The sequence below is a fragment of the Notamacropus eugenii genome, chromosome 5, assembly GCF_028372415.1.
Source record: "Notamacropus eugenii isolate mMacEug1 chromosome 5, mMacEug1.pri_v2, whole genome shotgun sequence".
Classification (NCBI taxonomy): Eukaryota; Metazoa; Chordata; class Mammalia; order Diprotodontia; family Macropodidae; genus Notamacropus; species Notamacropus eugenii.
The window spans coordinates 201,759,818-201,780,249 of NC_092876.1; the positions used below are offsets into that span (position 1 = coordinate 201,759,818).

At 37.7% G+C, this 20,432-nt stretch overlaps 1 protein-coding gene across 6 annotated transcripts in view; it reads left to right on the top strand.

The window, feature by feature from the left end:
- PDS5B (PDS5 cohesin associated factor B) overlaps positions 1-20,432 on the top strand; it is a 232,424-nt gene that overhangs the window by 113,247 nt on the left and 98,745 nt on the right. For all 6 annotated transcript variants that reach the window (XR_011967607.1, XM_072611890.1, XM_072611888.1 and 3 more), the window contains 3 exons: positions 66-217; positions 1,830-1,943; positions 19,276-19,357. Coding sequence is in view for 5 of the 6 variants with exons in the window: in XM_072611890.1 (XP_072467991.1) it covers positions 66-217; positions 1,830-1,943; positions 19,276-19,357 (348 nt within the window). In the remaining variant the exon portion in view is untranslated. The remainder of the gene's footprint in view (positions 1-65; positions 218-1,829; positions 1,944-19,275; positions 19,358-20,432) is intronic.

Sequence of the window (20,432 nt, forward strand, 5' to 3'; positions counted from 1 at the left end):
TAAAGTTATTTAATAAAAGTGATTTATTTTTAAAATAAGACTATATGGTTTGTTTTTTTTTAAAGTGGCGAGTAAGAAAAGAAGCAATGATGGGACTTGCCCAAATTTACAAGAAATATTCGTTACAGTCAGAGGCTGGAAAGGAAGCTGCAAAACAAATTTCATGGATCAAGGACAAATTGCTACATATATATTATCAAAACAGTATTGATGACCGGTAGGTTTGAGCCATTGGAGCATTATCAATTTTTTTTTTTCTGATTCATTATAGAGATTTTCAGAATGACTGTTGATCTCAGTGTCATGTGAACAAAATCACATATATACTTGTGTATAAATTTATTTTTTAATTTTTAGAGAGAGAAAATCAAAACCAATTAACTAAGTCCACAGTCTATGAGATTTTATTTTTAAATTCCAAACTTTTTTGTTAAGGGTTAACTGGAAAGTTGTTATATGGAATAGTGGATAGCAAAGAGTTGAGATTTTCTTCATAGACTTGATAATATGTTCCTATTCCAGATTTCTGATGTAGTTTCCCTTAGGCCCACAAAAGTCTGAAACTAAAAAATGTATGGAGGAACGAAATAGGGAATCTACCTGGAAGGATTTAAACAGAGCTCTTTCAAAAGTATCTAGTTGTAATCTGAATCTGGAAGTATTCCTGTTCTGCGTAGTTCTGAACATTCCTAAAATCCTGTGATGGTGTTACAAGTACTAGAGATCTACAGAGAAAAGAGTGGGAACCTTTCTGTCCTAGCAGCATCAGATAATACTGTTGAGATTTAGGACTTGACTTCAAAGCAGTAGTCGTACTTCTTTCTTCTACACTTACCCCGGTGGTCAGAATCTTGGATTGCATGACTATTGGAAATTATAGCTATTGTCAGTGATAAGGAAATAATTTGAAAAAACGACTGTGTTCTAAAAAAAATCTCTATAGCCTGTTAGTTTTCTTTCTTTGATAATACGCTTGCAGCTTTCCCAACTCTCAGATTAGTGTAGAACAAAGATTATTGCTGATTAGGCCTAACATTGCTGCAATTTCAGTAGTGACCTCTCCATAATGATTTTTCTACAAACCACTTGAGGGCAAGGTATGGTTTTTATCTTCATTTTAAAAAATAAAATTGTGCCTCATTTCTTAGTGGAATAATTTTTGGAAGCAAGGGTTACTTAGTCTCTGTCTTCTTTTAAGTTATTTTTTTGTCAAACTGTGTTTCATAAGGATCTTAGATTTTTTAGTTTTGATTGTTTTTTTGTCTTGTGAGATTCAGAAGAGAAAAAAGAATCCTTTGGTCTCTAAACATTTAATAAGAATACATACCAACCTGTTTGATATGAATTTGTCTTCAAAATCAAGGTTGGGCTATGTTAATGACAAACTGAATAATTTGAAACCAGTAATAATAGTCATAAAGAGTGCTGTTAGCAACCTTATTGCTTTTAACAGAAACAGTTGGCCTTACTTTAATGCAGAAGTGAAGACCTTTCCTAATTGTCAATCTTCTGAGATATGGAAAAGTACCGCTTATGGTTTGTTATGTATTGATTATTTCCTTAACAAGCTTTGCAGTTTTTCATGTTAAAAAAAAGTTCTTATACATAGATTTTGTAAACTTTTCATGCCACTGCACAGTAATTTTCTCATAGTGTCTAGTATTTTTTAACCTATTGCCAGAACTTTACCCATGATGGAAACAAATATGAAATAATCTCCATAATTCCTTTTGCAGTTATTTATAACTTATTTCATGTATACCTTGTACTACCTTTTAAAAATCCTGTGTGCAAAACTTATGTGACCATTGCTTTTTATTCCATTACAGGTTGCTTGTTGAACGCATCTTTGCTCAGTACATGGTTCCTCACAATTTGGAAACAACAGAACGAATGAAATGCTTATATTACCTGTATGCCACATTGGACTTAAATGCTGTGAAGTAGGTTTCCTAAGACATTCATATTAGTTTTTATTTTTGCAATGCAATCACATTTGATGAAAGGAACATAAGGAACAAAAATGTTTTAGTTAGAAAATTCAAGTTCAATTAAACAAGCATTTATAGGCAGCTAGGTGGTACTGTGAATAGTGGTCTGGGTTTGGAGTCTGAAAGATTTAAATTGAAATTCACTCCCTGACACTTAACAGCTTTGTGTCCCTGGACAAGTCACTTAATTTCTGTCTCCCTCAGTTTCCTCAAATGCAAAATGAGTGTAATAGTAAAATGTGCTTCCCAGGGTTGTAGTGAGGATCAAGTGAGATAGATTTGATGAAGCAGCACTTCTCAAATTGTGGGTTGTGACCCCATGGGGTCATGAAAAATTTGACAATAGTAAAAGGTTTCTGAACATACAACCACCAAAAATTAATTAATTAATCAAATATGTAATGAATCTGAGGTGCTTCTGGTAGCACTTGTCCTGAGTTGCATCTGGCAAACCTCACTGCTGCCTTGTACATAGCATACCCACTTATCACTTCCTTCACATGCCCTCAGGCCATGCAATGCTAATTAATACTAAAAACGGGTCTTGAGTGGAAAAAATTCAAGAAACCCTGTAAAGCACTTTGCAAGCGCTAAAGTTTGTAATAAATGTTGGCTATTTGGTGTTGCTGTTTTTGGGGTTGTTATAACAATAATGTTACCTATGTATATGGTAGTTATTCAAAGAGAAAAATTAAAACAGTCTTTGCCCTCAAGAAACTTATGATCTGCTATGGATAAGAGACCATATGTGCATGAATAAGTGAACACAAAATTTATACAAAGCAGTTTTGAGAAGAGGAGGATGACATGCTAACAACTGAGGGAATCAGGAAAGGCCTTGTATAGAAAGTGGCATCTGAACTGAGCCTTGAAGTGGAGATAGAGATTCTAAGACATGGAGATGAGGAGGGAAAGTATTCCACATATGTTGAATAGACTGTGTTTAGGATACAAGATCAATCTGGAATTATAAATTGAAGCCAAATGTGATGTATGTTTTAAAAGTCAAATAAGAGGAATTTATATTTTATACCAGAGCCACTAGAGGTTTTTGACCAGTAGATAGATAAGTTCAGACTTGTGCTTTAAAAATATCAATACTGCAGTTGTGTGGAGGATGGATTATATTGGACATGATGAAGTCAGGAAACCATAATGGTGAAGTTTGGGGTGCTCAGGACCCTAAAACACCAATACACCGGGTCTTGCCAAATGAATTCGACTCAAACCTTCTTTCAACCAAAGTAAAACAAAGTTTATTTAAGATTCACCATATTGGGGGGGCAGAGCCAAGATGGCAGAGTAGAAAAATGGACTTGTAGAAGCTCCCCCACATACCCCATAAAATACTTGTAAAAAATGACTAGAATTCTAGAGCAGCAGAAGTCACAGAATGACAGAATGAAAGAGATTTCCAGCCCAGGACAGAGGCTCTATCCCACTGTGCCGAGCAGAATGCAGCCCAACCTGGGCCGTGGGGCTTCAGGGAGCCACCAGTAGCAGCAGTTCCCAGATTGCTTGGCCCATGGACGCCACAGACAACTTCAAAGGTCAATGAGAAAGTTCCTTCATCCAGAAGGGATCACGGTCTGAACTCAGGGCTGCTGCTACTACAGTGGCAGTGTCCATTTTGGGAGCTCTCAGCCTGGAACCCCTGGGGGAATTGAACAGCTGATATGAATCTCAGGCCTGAGAGCGGCCCTAGGATGGTGGAGCTGGAGGTGGTTGTGGAGAGGGAATTCTACTTCCAGGTCCTGGGCAGAAAAGTCTTTGGTTGCTTCCAGACCAGTGCACAGGCCAGGAGAGGAGTAAACTCCTCTCCCTTGAAGAGTATGCCCTCCTCTTGACAAAGGACTCAAAAGTCAAGTAACTGGTTGGGAAAATGCACAAAAAAGGGAAGAAAATTAGACTCAATCAAGTAAGAGAAGTGGAGGAAAAGTTGGGAAGACAAATGAGAGTGATGCAAGAAAAGTGAGGCAACAGCTTGCTTAAAGGAGACCCAAAAAAATGCTAACGAGAATAACACCTTTAAAAATAGGCTAACTCAGTTGGCAAACAAGGTCCAAAAAGCCAACGAGGAGACGAATGCTTTAAAAAGCAGAATTAGGGAAGCTAATGACTATGAAATAAACCAAGAAGTTAGAAAACAAAACCAAAAGTTTGAAAAAATAGAAGATAATGTGAAACATCTCATTGGAAAAACAACTGACCTGGAAAATAGATCCAGGAGAGACAATTTAAAAATGATGGAACTACCTGAAAGCCATGATCCAAAAAAGAGTCTAGACATTATCAAGGAAAACTGCTCTGATATTCTAGAACCAGAGGGCAAAATAAATATTGAAAGAATCCACCAATTACATCCTGAAAGAGACCTGAAAAGAAACTCCTACGAATATTGTGGCCAAATTTCAGAGTTCCCAGGTGAAGTAGAAAATATTGTAAACAGCTAGAAAGAAACAGTTTGAGTATTGTGGAAATGTAATCAGGATAACACAGAATCTGGTAGCTTCTCCATTAAGGGATTGAAGGGCTTGGAATAGGATATTCCAGAAGTCAAAGGAACTGTGATTAAAACCAAGAATCTCCTACCCAGCAAAACTGAGTATATTACTTCAGGGGAAAAAATGGTCATTCAATGAAATAGAGAACTTTCAGGCATTCTTGATGAAAAGACCAGAACTGAAGGGAAAATTTGACTTTCCAACCCAAGAATCAAGAGAAGCATGAAAAGGTAAACAGGAAAGAGAAATCATAAGGGACTTACTAATGTTGAACTGTTTACATTCCTCCATGGAAAGATAACATTTGTAACTCTTGAGACTTTTTTCAGTATTTGGGTAGTTGGAGGGATCACACACACACACACACACACACACACACACACACACACACACACACACACATGTACATATACTTAGAGAGCACAGGGTGAGTTGAATAAGAAGGGATGATATCTAAAAAAATAAAAGTAAGGGATGAGAGAGGAATATATTGGGAGGAGAAAGGGAGAAATGGAATGGAGCAAATTATCTCATAAAAGAGGCAAGAAAAAACTTTCAATGGAGGAGAAAAGGGAGGAGGTGAGAGGGAAAAAGTGAAGCTTACTTTTCACATTTGGCTTAAGAAGGGAATAACATGCTCACTCAGTTTGGTATGAAAATCTTTCTTACACTACAGCAAAGTAGGGGACAAGTGGGGTGGGGGGATGATAGAAGGGAGGGCAAATGGGAGGAGGGGGTAGTTAGAAGAAAACACTTTTTTGGAGGGACAAGGTCAAAAGAGAATAGAATAGATGAGCAGGATAGGATGGAGGGAAATATGGTTAGTCTTTCACAGTTTTAGTTTTAGGAGCGAATATTGAGAATTGTTTTTGCATACAACTGAGAAATAAATACAAGTAATATAGAAGGTAGAAATCTATCTTGTCCTACAAGAAAAGAGAGGAGATCAGGATAAGGAAGGGAGGGGTGTGACAGAAGGGAGGGCATATTGAGGGAAGGGGTTATCAGAATGTAAGGCATTGTGGGGTGGGAGGAGAGGAGAGATGGGGAGAAAATTTGGAACTCAAAATTTTGTGGAAATGAATGTTGAAAACTAAAAATAAATAAATTAAAAAACATAGATTCGCCATATTGGACTGACTCTTAAGAAGCTTGACCATTTGTGACGCTTTTATTAACAAGCTGGCCTGATAGAATCAGAGCTAGATTGAATCTGAGGACCTTCATGAGGCAAGAGTGAGCTTATATACAGAAAGACTATGGGCAAGATCCAGAGGTGGCCAAGTAGTCTTGATGGAACTGGGATAACTGATCTAGGGTAGGAAACAGTTGGAAGCAATCAGGAGGTAGCAAGACAATGGAGGGCTGGGGTAAGAAGCAAGTGGAGACAATCCAGAGACAACTGACAGACTAGGCCAGGGGTAACAGGTTTGGGTATGAAAAACTGGATTAAGTGGGAAGCTTCAAGAAGAGCTCAAGGGGATTCCCAGAGTCTGTACCTCATCATTCCCCCCTCAAAGAAATGGGACCCAAATTCTTTTGAGGTAAGGGGCAAAAGTCTCAGCTTCTGAAACTGCTTCCTGCTGGCAAGGGGAGTAGAGCTGTTCTTGCCTCAATGGATCCTGTTCAAGGGGTACATAGCCTGAGTTGTCATCTGAAAGTTGATGGCTTGCACTCTGAAAAAGACAAACCTGGCAAGGAGGTTAAGCAAACAAGGATCAAAAGGAGTATAGAGAAAAGAAAATTTCGCAGGCATAAAAGGCAGTTTCTCTGGAGAGAATTAAAGATGACTATGGCAAAGCCACAACATAAAAGGGCATGTTTGATAGGGGAGTTTTTTACTGTCAGATATCCCCTTTATTTCCAAATTGCTCCATGGGCATGTAGAACATGGAAAACATATTTTGAGTAAAAAAACATTAACTGGTCTGGGGTGATGTCCTGAGGTATGGGTTAAGACTCCCAAAGCCTGTCCCCTCCTTTCATCAGCATACAGAGTGAAAGGTTTTTCTAGATTAGGTTTAGTTTTCAAAGTCTCGAAAGCTTTAGCCTGGTCTGAGTCAGGGCCTTGAGTAATTAATGGTTGCAGTGCCTCCCAGGCTTTGGCCTTAATTAGTTATTGACTGCTATGAGGAAACACTTTAGGATCTTGAAGGCAAACAACTGCTGGGGTGGCCAAAGTAGCTTGCCCAGAAATTCCCGGATCCCAAACAATTGGCCCGAACTGTCTCCTACACTTTAAAATGAACATAGGGAGATGTGGTGAACAGAGGGAAAAGGGAGATAGGAGGTTTGACTAGAGAAAATCAACTCACCAATTTCAGCATCAGGTCCTTTCCCAACAAGGGGGCAGGGCAAGAGGAGATCATAAGGAAGGAGTGTTTAAACAACAGATCCTTCAATAGACAGGGGAGGGGGTATGTCTGGAGACATCCCTTAATTTCCTCTTTGATGGCCACGACCCTACAGGTTGAGGGGCAGGTAGGGAAAGAGTAGTTAGTTAAAACAGAGAGCTTAGCCAGTAGGAAACCTTACCTTCAGCCTTGATTTTTGTCCAGGTGGAGAAAGTGGGAGTGCTGCCAAGCCCCCAGGCTCCTCCATCATTCTGAGTCTTGAGTAGACTGGAGCACAGGGTACTGGCAGGCAGCTCCACCACTTTTCCAACCTTGGGGACAATCCTTCCTCCAGTGTCTCTTCCGGTCACATGGTCATAGTTCCACAGGTGTTGGTTCCTGGGGCTCCCTCTGAGGGGCGCCCTGGAGGAGCACTCCTTGGACCAGTGACCCTCCTTGTGGCATCTAAAACAGGTTTCTCCACTGTCCAAATTGCTGGGCTTCCTCCCTGGGTCTTTTCCTGGCCATGGCAACAGCCAAGAATTGAGCATATTCTTTGTCTCTAGCACTTTCCCTGAGTTCTGTTTCCTCTGCTGCAACTAGGTCTCTGTTGTTAAAGACTCCAAAGGTTATCTCCAGTAATGAGCCTGAGTTGTTTGGGGTCCCATTGCCATTTTCTGCAGTTTTCTCCTAATATCTGGAGCAGACTCATTAATAAAATACATGCTAAGAATTGCTGCCCTTTATTTTGAGTCAGGATCCAAATTTGGTGGGAATGGAGGCCACAGAGAGGAGGGGGTCATAAGAAAGGGGTTACCCAAAATATCCAGTTAACCCCCGTTACCCCTTTGTGGGACAGCTCTAGCTATGAGCATCTTAAAATCTTTTCTGAGAACAGGATTCTGAGAGAGCTTGACAAAGATCATTATGTAGGAAACTTCTATCCATTTTCCTTCTCAGTGGCAGTATAATTCTAACTGCAAGAGAGTATTTTTAAAGTCTCAAGAATGGTTCATGCTTCATGGCACTTTAGACAGTACTGAGGCCAAACAGTGTTGCAAAAGGGGGGCTGTTGTCCAGATGGGCTGAGGAAGAGGATGGGTGACCAGCACTTAGCACAGTACCTAGTGCCTGGTAGGTGCATAATGAATGCTTTTTGACGCCATTAGAAGTAGGGAGTGAGTAAAAAATAGGGGTGGATATGAGAGGTTTTGGAGATGGAACAAATAAGACTTAGCAATTTATTAGCTGTTGGGGCAGGGAGGAGGGAAGTTTTGGGTGAGGGGAAAGGGAATTGTTGAAGATAATTGCAAAGTTGCAAACATCCATAATTAAAAGGACAGTGATGCCCTTCACAGAAATAAGGAAGTTATTAGGAAGGATGGATTTAGTAAGAAATATAATGAGTTCAGTTTTGGACTTGATGAATTTGAGTGGTGGAGCTGTCAGTAGGTAGATATTTGGTTATTTAGGCTAGAGCTAAGGAGAAAGAGTAGGGCAGTGTATATATATGTATAGATAGATTGGAAGTCTCCTGGTGATAATTAAACTTGTGGGAGCTAATCAAATAACCAAGAGAAGGAAGAGAAAAAGGCCCACGAATGAGTCCTGGGAGTATAGTCTTGCATAGGTGGTCTGACATCAGTGATAACTTAGCAGTTGGAGGAAAATGAAGAAAGGGCAGTGTCATGTAAACTCAGGCAAGAGAAAATATCTTGGAGAGAGAGAGGAAGGTCAATAGTGTTAAATATAGCAGAGGTCAAGAAATTGGATGTTATTTCCCCAGTTAGACTGTGATCTTGAAAGCAATGAGTATTATTTACCTTTCTTTGTATCTTTAGGGCTTGGCACAGTGGCTATCACATAGTAGGTATGTTGAGGTCAAGGAACCATAATGTTGAGGTTTGGGGTGCTTTGGACCTCAAAATACTGACCTCGGGTCCTGCCTGAATGAATTCGACCCAAACCTTCTTTCAGCCAAAATAAAACAAAGTTTATATTAAAGATTTGCCATATTGGATTGACCCTTAAGAAACCTCACCATTTGTGACACTTCAGTGGACTAGATAGAATCTGAGCTAGGTTGAATCTGAGCACCTTCATGGAGACAAGAAGGATCTTATATACAGAAACACTGTAGGAGAGATCTGGGGGTGGTGTAGTATTCTGGGGTGATGGGAGGAGGGATTTAGGAGGGTTTAGGGGTTTAGGCTCTTGAGGGGAAATCCAAGGAGGATCTTAATGGGACTGGGGTGACTACAGGTCAGAATGTGGAGTGTGGCATTCTGATGTGATCAAGGGTGAGAAACTATTGGAAGCAATCGGGATATAACAGACAGTGGAGGACTGGGATGGGAATCAGGAGGGGAAATCTAGAGGCAACAGACAATAGAGCACCAAGTTAGGTTTAGGGTAACAGATTTGGGGATCAAAAGCCAAATTAAGTGGGAAGCTTCAAGGACAGTTCAAGGAGGTTCCCAGAGTCTGTACCTGGTATGTTTATTGAATGATTGTTGCCCTGATTTGAAACATAATCCTGAGAAAGCAGTATTAGATCTATTATTTCAGAAATAATTGTAGAGTGGTGGAAAACCATATTGTTATGGGTTAGGATGTAGATGGAAGGTGAGGAAGTAGAGGCCGTAAGTATAGATATATGTATGAGTGAGTATAGATGTTTTTTCTAGTCTGTGAAAGGGATACATTTGGAATGATAGCTTATGGGATGGGAGGATCTAGTGAAGGTTTTTTTTTTTTTTTGAATGGGAAAATCTAGGTATGTTTGTAGGCTTCATTAAAAAAACACTAGTGAATAAAGATTGAAATGCAGGAAGAGAAAAGAGATTATTAAAAAATTCTTAGAAGAGATCAAGGCTACAGGTACAGGGGTTGTTGTCCTTGTCAAGAAAAAAGGCCATCTCTTTCCTGAGACTTGAAAGGGGAAGAAAATAGAGATTGTTTATGTTGGGAAAATTTCACATATGGAATTGGGGGGAAAGGGAGCTCACATTTGAATTCCTCCAATTACTTGATAAGTTGTGAGGCAAGGTCCTTTGCTGATAGGGAGGGGAAACAGGCTGTATAGGTAGCTTGAAGAAAGATTTCTTTCGTCTCCCTTTTTTGGAAAATCAGTAATTTTGACTTTTCTTTTATCCTGTGCTATCCTCTTCTGTTCTCTGGGATTTTTCTGTCACCAACAGTGTTTCCTTTCACATTTGCTAGTTGTTTAAGTTGCTCATCTTGGCCAATTGACTTGATTCTTACGTGTTTTGTGTATCAGTACCCAAGTAGCTCTTTCTTCTGTTTTCTTCAGTCCAAAAGTCATTATCCTTGTCAGGTAAATCTGAATAAATTAGGAAGTATGCAGGTGTGCTTTTTCCTGATTATGTCATTGTTCCAGTCATTTTCAGCAGTTATCTTGTCTTTTCTTCTGTTATCAGTTCTTATATCAGTCCTTCTATCCTGCTTTAAATTTGAAATAATTATTGTTGCTTATAGCCCAATTTCATCAAATCTGATCCAGTGGGATGGTATTTGTTAAGTACTTAGCATGATACATAGTAGGCCCTATATAAATGCTTATTACTTTCCCCTTTCCCTCCATAAAATTTCATTGCCTTTATGTTACAGTTCATTCAGCCATTCCTCAGCAAATACTCACTTTTCCCCCAGTCTCTTACTTTAACAAAAACAAAAGGCTATTAGAATATTTAGTACAAATGGGACTTTTTTGACTGAACTATTTGGGGTAAATGTCCCATAGTGGTCAGAGGATATGAATAGGTTAGTATTAATTTTGTTTTATTTTCACCTCTGAACGATGGAATCTTTTCAGTAGCGCTTCATGTATTGATTGGAAGATGGTTTAAAAATTCTTTTTTTTTTTTCTGAGTAAATAAAGTTGAAGAAAGTGTTTCGTTTTTGTGTTGGTGTTAGATTTCCAGTGAAATAGCCCAGATATTTCAAAAAAAATTATGAGACTTGCAGATATGCAATAGGCATGATATTTTTTGGCTTTGAAGTACCACAAGAAAATTTTAGTTAAACTTTTTTTTTCCATCAGCAAATATTCACTTCCTCTCCCTCCTTCCTCTGTTAAGAAAGAAAAACAAAACCCCAGTTACAAATATGTATAATCAAACAAAACAAATTCCAGCATTGGTCAAATCCAGGCATAATGTCTCTCTGTCAGAACTGGGTAGTATGTTGCATATCTGTCTTTTGGAATCATGGATGTTCATTGTGTTGAACAGTTTCTAAGACTTTCAAAGTTCTTTGTCTTTGCAGTGTTGTAGTTATCATATAAATTGTTCCCCTGTTTCGACTTACTTCACTTTGCTTCAGTTCTTTCCAGTGTGCTCAGTTTTCTGTAGAACCATCCTTTCTATCCTTTCTTGTAGCAAAATAGTATCCCATCTCATTTACATATCATAATTTGTTTAGCTGTTCCCAAATGATGGTCATCCCTCAGTTTCCAATTCTTTGTCATTGAAAAGGGAGCTACTATAAATATTTTTCTGCAGATGGGCCCTTTTCTTCTTTGATCTTTTTGTGTTATACATCTAGTAGTGGTTTGTGGTATTACAGGGCCAGAGAGTATGTGCAATTTAATAATTTATTGGGCTTACATAGTTCTAAATTGCTTTCCAGAATAGTTGGACTAGATCCCAGTTCCACCGACAGTGCAGTAAGTAAATGTACCTATTTTTTGATAGCTCCTCCAACATTTGTCATTTTTTTTTTTTAATTTGGTCAATTTTGCCAATCTGATGTGTGTGAAATAGAACCTGAGTTGTTGCCTTTTTTTTAACCTTAGCAGAAATTAGTTTAATCAGATTGCTTTTGCTTTTCCCCCTCCAATTTTAATTAAATTTTATTTTCACTTTAAAATTTCCTTTCTGTTCTCTCTCCCCCAAATCCATTGAGAAGGAAAGAAAAACAAAATCCATTACAAATATGAACAGTCATGTAAAATGAATGCTTATGTTAGCCATGTTTTAAAAAGCAAGAGAAAATATGCTTCCATTTGTAGTTTTGAGGCCATAATCTCTCTAGGTGGAGAGCATGTTTTTATCATGAGTTCTTTGCATCGTGGTTTGTCATCGTGTTGATCAGAGTTGCTAAGTCTTTCAGAGTTCATTATCAGTTATTGTTGTTATTTTATAAATTGTGTTCCTGGTTCTGCTTACTTCATTTTGTATCAGTTCATACAAGTCTTCCTAGATTTTTATGAAACCATCTTCTTCATAATTTCTTATAGTGCAATAATATTCCATAATCTTCATTTGCCATAACTTCTTTAGCTATTCCTCAAAAGATAGGTTTTCCCTCAGTTTCCATTTCTTTACCACCACAAAAAGAACTACCCTAAACATTTTTGTATATGTGCATCTTCTTCCTTTGATCCCTTTTGGGTTATAGACCTAGTAACAATAGTGTTGAGTCAGAGGGTATATGCAGTTTAATAGCTTTTTGGGGCATAGTTTCAAATTGCTTTCCAGAATATTTAGACCAGTTCACAGATCCACCAACAGTGCCTTAATGTGCTGTTTTCTTATAGCCCTTCCAGCATGTCATTTTCCTTTTTGTCAGGTTAGCCAATCAGATGGATGTGAGGTAGTATCCCAGAGTTGTTTAATGTTTCTGTGCTTATTAATTATTTAGATACCTTTTTCCCATATGGCTGTTTCTTCCTCTGAAAAATGCATGTTCATATCTTTTGACCATTTATTTATTGGAGAATTTATTTATTCTTACAAATTCTCTTTATTAGAGAAATTCACTGCAAAGATTTTAATCATTTTCCTGCTTCTCCTAATTTTAGCTGAATTGAGGTTTTTTTTTAGCAAAAATTTTTATTTAATAAAATTTGCCTATTTTGCTTTGTGATCTTCTTTATCCCTAATCTGGGCATGTATTGTTTGCACATACACACACATATGATATAACAGATAATTTCTTTATCTTATTATTTATGATGTTAATTTCTTAGGTATGTACCTGTTTGAAGCTTATTTTGTTATGTGTTGTGAGATGCTGGTCTGTACCTAGTTTCTACTAGATAACTTTGCTGTTTTCCAGGCAGCTCTTTTCAATTAGTAGTCACTTCATCATCCTGGTTAATTAACTTTGTATCTTCCCTAAAATGTGGTACAAAGACCTGAACACAGTACTTAATGTTTCATTTCAGTAGACTAGTGTAAAATGGAACTATCAGTATCTCCTTCTTTCTGGACATTTTGCTATAATTAATGTAGCTCTTGAAGAAAAATACCATCACTAGCAGTACTCTTCTAGTAATGCTATGTGTAGCTACACATTATGTAGCATCATCACAATCCCTGAAATTTCAAAATTTTGTCACTGAATTGAATTGTGAGCGTTCCTGGTCAGATTGTAGCACATTATTACCAAAGATTGTTTTCGTGCAAGATGTGATGTAAATGTAACATATGACTGAATAAGAATGGACAGTGGAGGTATCCTTGACCTCCTGGGGTGTAACTTCTTCTTGCCATATAAACCTGTCTTGTAAATCTGAGCTGGGATGGAATTAGCACCAGGTGTTTTGCCATACTAGAGGAACCAAATGGCCTTCAAAACCCCTTGCTCAGTTGAAAGTTTGGTTAGAGAGGGATTTACTTCAACTTGAGGTAAATGATCAGTGGCTTCAACATTGACTGATGAGGGTCTGTTGAGAACACTATAGAAATGTTCAACTCATCTCTCCAGTATCATGTTTTTATCACTAATCAGTGTGACTCCATCATCTCAGAGTAGTTGAGATGTACCATAGGTCTTTGGCCCATAAATAGCCTTCAGGGCATCATTAAAGCATTTTGGATTGTACTCAGAATAAAAAACTGAATTTCATCTGCCTTGTTACTGAGCCAAGAATCCTGCATCTCTCTAAGTTTCGCTTGAAGTGCATGCTTTCTTAGAGACAGATGGATTATCTTACTGGTAAACTGTGTGGAGTTTTCATTTTCCATTTAGCAGCTTCTGAATCTACTCATCATTTTTGTCAGACAAGTCTTGATGTCTCTGACTGTTCTTGCCTATATGAGTAAATGTGGTGCTGTATACCAAATATCTGAAAATGGTCCACTCTTTTGCTGCTCCACTGTTGCCAACTGTGTGTTGCCTTGCCTCTCCCTCCAAGTTAGCAACAAACTGTTCATGCTCAGAGAAGTGCTCTAATCTGCTGACATTAGGTCTTCTGGTAGTTATCTTGCCTTGGGACCACTGCTGTTGTTGAATGTGAATATTTAGCTTGGAGAGGACAAGTCTATGATCAGTCTAGCATTCTTTGCCATACATGGCCTTTGTCACTCTCACATTTTGTCTGTCTCTTCTCATTACAATGCATAGTCTACTAAATGCCATTGCTCTTTCTGACTCCATTCCTTCCAGGGACTTTGTGCCATGTCTTTATAGTTTATGCTTTGGGGGCAGCTAGGTGATGCAATGAATAGAGCACCAGTGCAGGATTCAGGAGGACCTAAATTCAAATCTCACCTCAGACACTTGACACTCACTAGCTGTGTGACCTTGGGCAAGTCACTTAACCCCACTTGCCTCATCCTGAGTCATCTCCAGTCATCCTGATGAATATCTGGTTGCTGGATTCAGATGGCTTTGGAGGAGAAGTGAGGCTGGTGACCTGCACAGCCCTCCCTCACTCAAAGCAAAGTCAAGTGTACATCATATCATCATTTCTCTGATGGCGTGGTCTTCTTTGCAATGAAGGACGAACACATAGAAGAGCTGACAATATCATGACTTGATAAACTAGTATCCACAGAATATTAAAAGACCCAGGAAACAGACTCTGGTGAGTTAGATATAGCCTTTTTGAAGGATCTATGAAAGCACATCAATAAGAATGGCATAGGTTGTGAAGATAGAGCTAGGTTGCAATTTGTACCTTTGAAGAGTATGCTTGAATGAAGATTATAGTGACTTCTTAAAGGATTATAAAGATTGTCTATCATGTAATCATGCTTCCTCCATCCTATGCTTGTATAGTTGTTCTTACATAATTATATGTCTTTACATTTATCCACATTAAATTTCATGCCTATAAGATATGGCATGTTGTGGTGGATGTAGAACTGGTATTGGAATCAAGTAATCTTGGGTTTAAGTTGTGCTTCTGAGACAGACTTCTTGCTATGGGCTGTATGCTATAAGGACAAGTCATACAGCTCCTTATTCTTGTAGGCAGTGCTCTATGACTATCAACTGCTGACAAGTGACTCATCTGAATCAGTGAGGGAGGTTCTATGCAGAGTTACTCATGCACAGATAAAATCATGAGTTTGAACAAGAAAACATTCCCTTCTAAGTTCTGTTAATCAAAAAACATTTATTAAGTGCGTATTAGGTTCCAGGCATTGTGCTTTTTATCCCTTTTGTTGGGGATACAAAGAAGAACAAAAATGTTCTCTGCCTTGAAGAGGCTTACATGCAAATAAAGGAGACATGCAAATAGCCATGTACATTTAAGATAGTGGAAGTTAATTTCAGTGTAGAAGGCTCTACTAACTAGGAAAATGAACAAGTAAAGGTAAAAATTGAGCTAATGGAAACCAGGAAGCATAAGTGAAGAAGGGGAGATAGAGGATGATAGCTAGCAGGGATGGATGGATCACGTGAGAGTTTCTTTAGAATGAGAGGAACATTGATATGTTTGTAGGCAGGAGGGAAGTTGTCACTAGATAGGTAGAGATTAAAGATTAGTAAGAGAGTGGGCATGATTTAGGGGCTGGTTTCCTAGTAAAGAGAGGATGAAATTGGTTCACTTGTGCATGTGGAAGGGTTAGCCTTGACAAGGAGAGGGGCTACCCTCCATGTGAGACAGGGGTGAAGGAGGAAAGGATGGCTGAAGACATTTGAGTAGTGTGAGATGGGGAGAATAAGATTGCTTTTGGCAAATGGCCTTAATTTTTTCAGTAAAACATGAGATACCCATTACTCTTAGATGACTTGTGTGATAGGAGAAAATTACGTGGAAAGCTTGAGGAGAGATGAAAATGTTTGGAAAAGTTACCACAGTGAGTGAGATGGTGAATTGATTTGGACATGCAAAATAATTGCCTTGCTGCAGCCTCCCAGTCATGATTTTGTGATTTTTGCCATCTAGGTTTAGCAGCAGATATACCCATATAGGAGTGAAGGCTGTTAGTTGAAGGTTGAAACTTACATAGCAAGACATGATCAGTTTGGGTTAAAGAGAGAGGAGTCTGGAGCATTGAAGATGGTGTGAAGTTGAACACCAAAAAGGGTCAAATTATGAAAGAGAGAAGAATGTAGGCATTGTAGGGGTGAAGGCCTGGGAAAGAACTGAGAGTTAGGAGATTGATGGTTGTGGTGAGCTCAAAGATCAGGGTTGTGTTGTAAGACAGAAGGAAAAAAAAATAATGAAGTCTGATGATCATTCTCCTTTGTGGTGAAAACTGATGCAAAAATATTTACAGTTCAACTAGTGATCCTGTCCTTGTCATCCTTAGCATTCATTGTGTGGCAGCTCTCTTTCTTGCATTTGTCCTCCTTTATCTCCTCTTTTGTCTTTATATTTTAAAATCTGGTTTTTAAAATCACGCATTAGGAATTCTGATTTATGACTACTTTTGTCTTTTTAAACAACTTCATCTTTTTTCCTTCAGACTAGTTTGTATTACCAATAGTTGAGTTTTGAGAGCCTCAATTTCCATTAAGCATACCTTCCCTGGGATTTTAATTATCCTTTCTTCGACATTGAAGTTCTTCTCCCATAAGTTTATGATGCACACCTGAACTTGCTTTCTATTTCTTTCTCTGTGTGTCATGAATTCTAAGATTTTGTGTTTATGCCCTTTTACTTTGATCATTAATCATTTCTTTGGTAAAATCTCATTCACAGTACTAGCTCTCCTCATGGTACAATGATGTAGAAAATTCAGGATGGGAATGGAAGGCAATCTAAGTATTTGTCTATATATGTACATATATGTGGTTGTGGAAGAGAAGAGAGATTTTTTTTCAAATGTACTGAGTATGGGAAACATTTGGGGTATATGGCTTAAAAATTCTAAAATATGTAACTCAATGAAGAACTAAAAGTATTCCATTTCCTCCAGTTTTCTTTGTTTACTTTTCTTACTCCCACTTCTGTGGTTTTGATGGTCTCTCTCAGAGGTGTCACACTTAGGGCTAGATGATATTATACAGTCTGCAGAACTCTCCATTATGGCCTGAACCAGATCAAAATGTAATTGGGAACTGTTTTTTAAATTAAGTAAAAATACAGTGAAACATATGAATTTGTGGTTTTCTAAGGCAATATTTGAGTTTGACACCACTGGTCTATATTGCTTTTTATACTTATGTAAAGTATCTCCCCTGCCTCCCTAATTTGTCACCCCACTCACACCCCTCAATTAAAACAAAACAGCTTGGTATAGTGGAAATGCTTTGTGTTCTGGAATCCAGAGACATGATTTCATATTTTGCCTCTTATGCTTATAGACACTTGACACTCACTAGCTGTGTGACCTTGGGCAAGTCACTTAACCCCACTTGCCTCATCCTGAGTCATCTCCAGTCATCCTGATGACTATCTGGTCACTGGATTCAGATGGCTCTGGAGGAGAAGTGAGGCTTTTGACCTGCATAGCCCTCCCTCACTCAAAACAAAGTCAAGTGCAAGTCATGGCATCATTTCTCTGATGGTGTGGTCTTTGGCAACGAAGGATGAACACACACACACATACTACCTGTATGACCTTGGGCAAGTCACTAATCTGTCTGGTCCTCATTTATGAAATGAGGAAGTTGAACAAGATGACTTTTAAGATCCCTTCTAGCTGAAATCTGTTATCCTTTTGATCTGGCCTTGCCTGTACTTGTGCAGGAAATTTAAGCAGAAAGACTTTTCTCTTCTAGACCAGTGCTGTTGAACTCAAATAGAGAAGAATCTCTGCAATTTTGACATGTAAGCCATGACACCTCTGCTCTAGACATTGTATAAATCAGTTACTCTCAGATAACCAGCAGTTCTGAATGTATTCTATCCATTACCCTTGTCATAAAGGGGTTCTTTGAGAAATTCCATGAGAATTTCTCAGTTGTGCTTCTAAGTGCCACATTCTGCAACTCTTAATGAAAAAAATTATTTTTAAAAGGATCAAACTTTGAATTTTTTTTAGGCAAGGACAGTTTACATGTAGTCACCTGTAAAAGAGGATCTCAGTATATGCAATAGATATATCACCATGTTTTCATTTATGCAATTCAGTATTTTCCCTAAGATTGATGAATTCAGAGGTGTTTCTTCTTCATTGATGGTTGATTTTCTGTTGATAGTATAACATGATATTTAAAGTTTATCAGTGTTCCTGGGTTTTTAAATGTATCAGAGTATCTTATAATTTAAAGGAGTCCTTCGTGATTCATTAAAAAAGCAAATAATTCTTTTTATAATGTAAAAGATAATTCCCATGTTTTGTAAGTTGACTTTCCTCATATTTTAATATTCAGCCCTAACTAGTCTTAAAATCATTGAAATTATACATATGTTGTTGTTTAGTCATTTCAGTCTTGTTTGACTCTTCCTGATCCCATTTGGGGTTTTCTTGGCAAAGGTACTTGGCAAAAGTGGTTTGCCATTTCCTTCTCCAGTTCATTTTACAGAAGAGGAACTAAAGTAAACAGAATTAAGTGACTTGCCCCGGGGTCATATAGTTCTATCTGAGGCCAGACTTGAACTCAGGAGGATGGGTCTTTCTGATTCCAGGCCAGGTACTCTTATCTACTACATCATTTAACTGCAACAGCTATAAATGTACATGCATATGTATGTACACACACTTTATATATATATATATATATATATATATATATATATATATACACATACACATATATATATACACAGATATTTGATATCTGTACATAGATACATAAATATTAGAAAAGTGAGCCAAATATTGGTAAAATGCTTTGCTTGACATCTAATTCTAGGATTTTGCTTTTGGTTAATTGAAGGATTTATCAATTCTGTGATTTTTTTTTTTTTTACTATATTGTATTTTTTCCCCACATCCATAAAGTCTGATTTCCTCCATAAGTTCATATTGCTAACTTTGTTCCTGAATCATAGCTTTTGTAACTTAATATTATTTCAATTAAATCACCATTAGGATATTGTCTTAAGTAGCTGCTCATAATGCAGTTGCTATCCTTTTTATGACAGTTGTGTAGGAGTGATTAGCTGGAAGTTGGCCATAGTTTTAAAAATAAATAAATTCTTCTTGATGGTGGTGGTGGTTATAAAATATGTAGTTGTAAATTTGGTATTACTAGGAATTATGAATGCCACATAATTTTAAAACATTTTAACATTATTGGAATATTATTAAGATAGTTCTGTTTTGGGCTTTATATTTATCTGTTGATATTTTTCAGAGCATTGAATGAAATGTGGAAATGTCAAAACCTTCTCCGGCATCAAGTAAAGGATTTGCTAGACTTAATCAAACAACCCAAAGTAAGTGTTGGCTTTTTGATTGCTTAAATTATTTTTGGTGTTGAATTAGTGTATTATTTTCTCAGTTTGAACATGACACTGGGGATACAGTACCAGAGTTGCAGTCAGACATGTATGCTTTGCCTTGCTTATTTGCTGACCCTGGATAGACCACCTAATCTTGTAATTTCACAGGCAGATTTCTAAGACTGTAGAGTTGCAGATAAGTTGTAACTCTGCTTTAGTATAGGGCATTTTCAATTTAGGAGTTCCCTAGACTAATTAAATCATTGATCTAGACCCGGGGTGTAGAACCTTTTGCCTTGAGGCCACATGTGGCCTTTTGACTGAGTCCAAGTTTTACAGAACAAATCCTTTTATTAAGGGGATTTGTTCTGTGAAGTTTGGATTCAGTCTAGGGGCTGCACTTGAGGAAGTAGAGGATCTTGAGGCTACAGGTTCCTCACCCCTGGGACTCTACTTTACCACTTAACAACTCTTCCCCCAACACATATACATATACACATACATAACTCACACACAGAGTTCACACGGAGTACACACAGACACAGGGAAAAATTTACTTACGATTTCTTTCTTCTTTATGCATAGTGTAGTACTAGGTATTTCTTCTTATGACATTTATAAGACATGTCTCTTTTAAGGTTTTTACATTTTAAGGCACCAGAAGTCCAAGCCATTATTTTATTCTGAACTTATCAAAGATGCAAAACAAGAATACTTCCATATATAAAGTGGAACAAGAAAAGAATTGTATGTAAAGTTATATATGAATCTCTATTTTTTTATGACTGGCTTAAAAAAAAGAATACATATGAAATTCATGACATTGCCTTTAAAAAAAGGCATACTAAGTGTCATCTTGCTTTAGGTAAAAGAATGACTTTGTCCAAGTGGTTTGATGAGGAGAGGAATGAAGGGTTGTTGGAGAGAGAAAAAGTGACTGTAAAATGAAATCACTTCATCTGCAGTCCTGTGTTCTGTGACTACTTCCTAACTTGTCCAAATACTTTCTCTGCACCTAGTTTTTGAGCATATGCTATCACTCCTCATTAAAAGATTTTTGCATTAATTG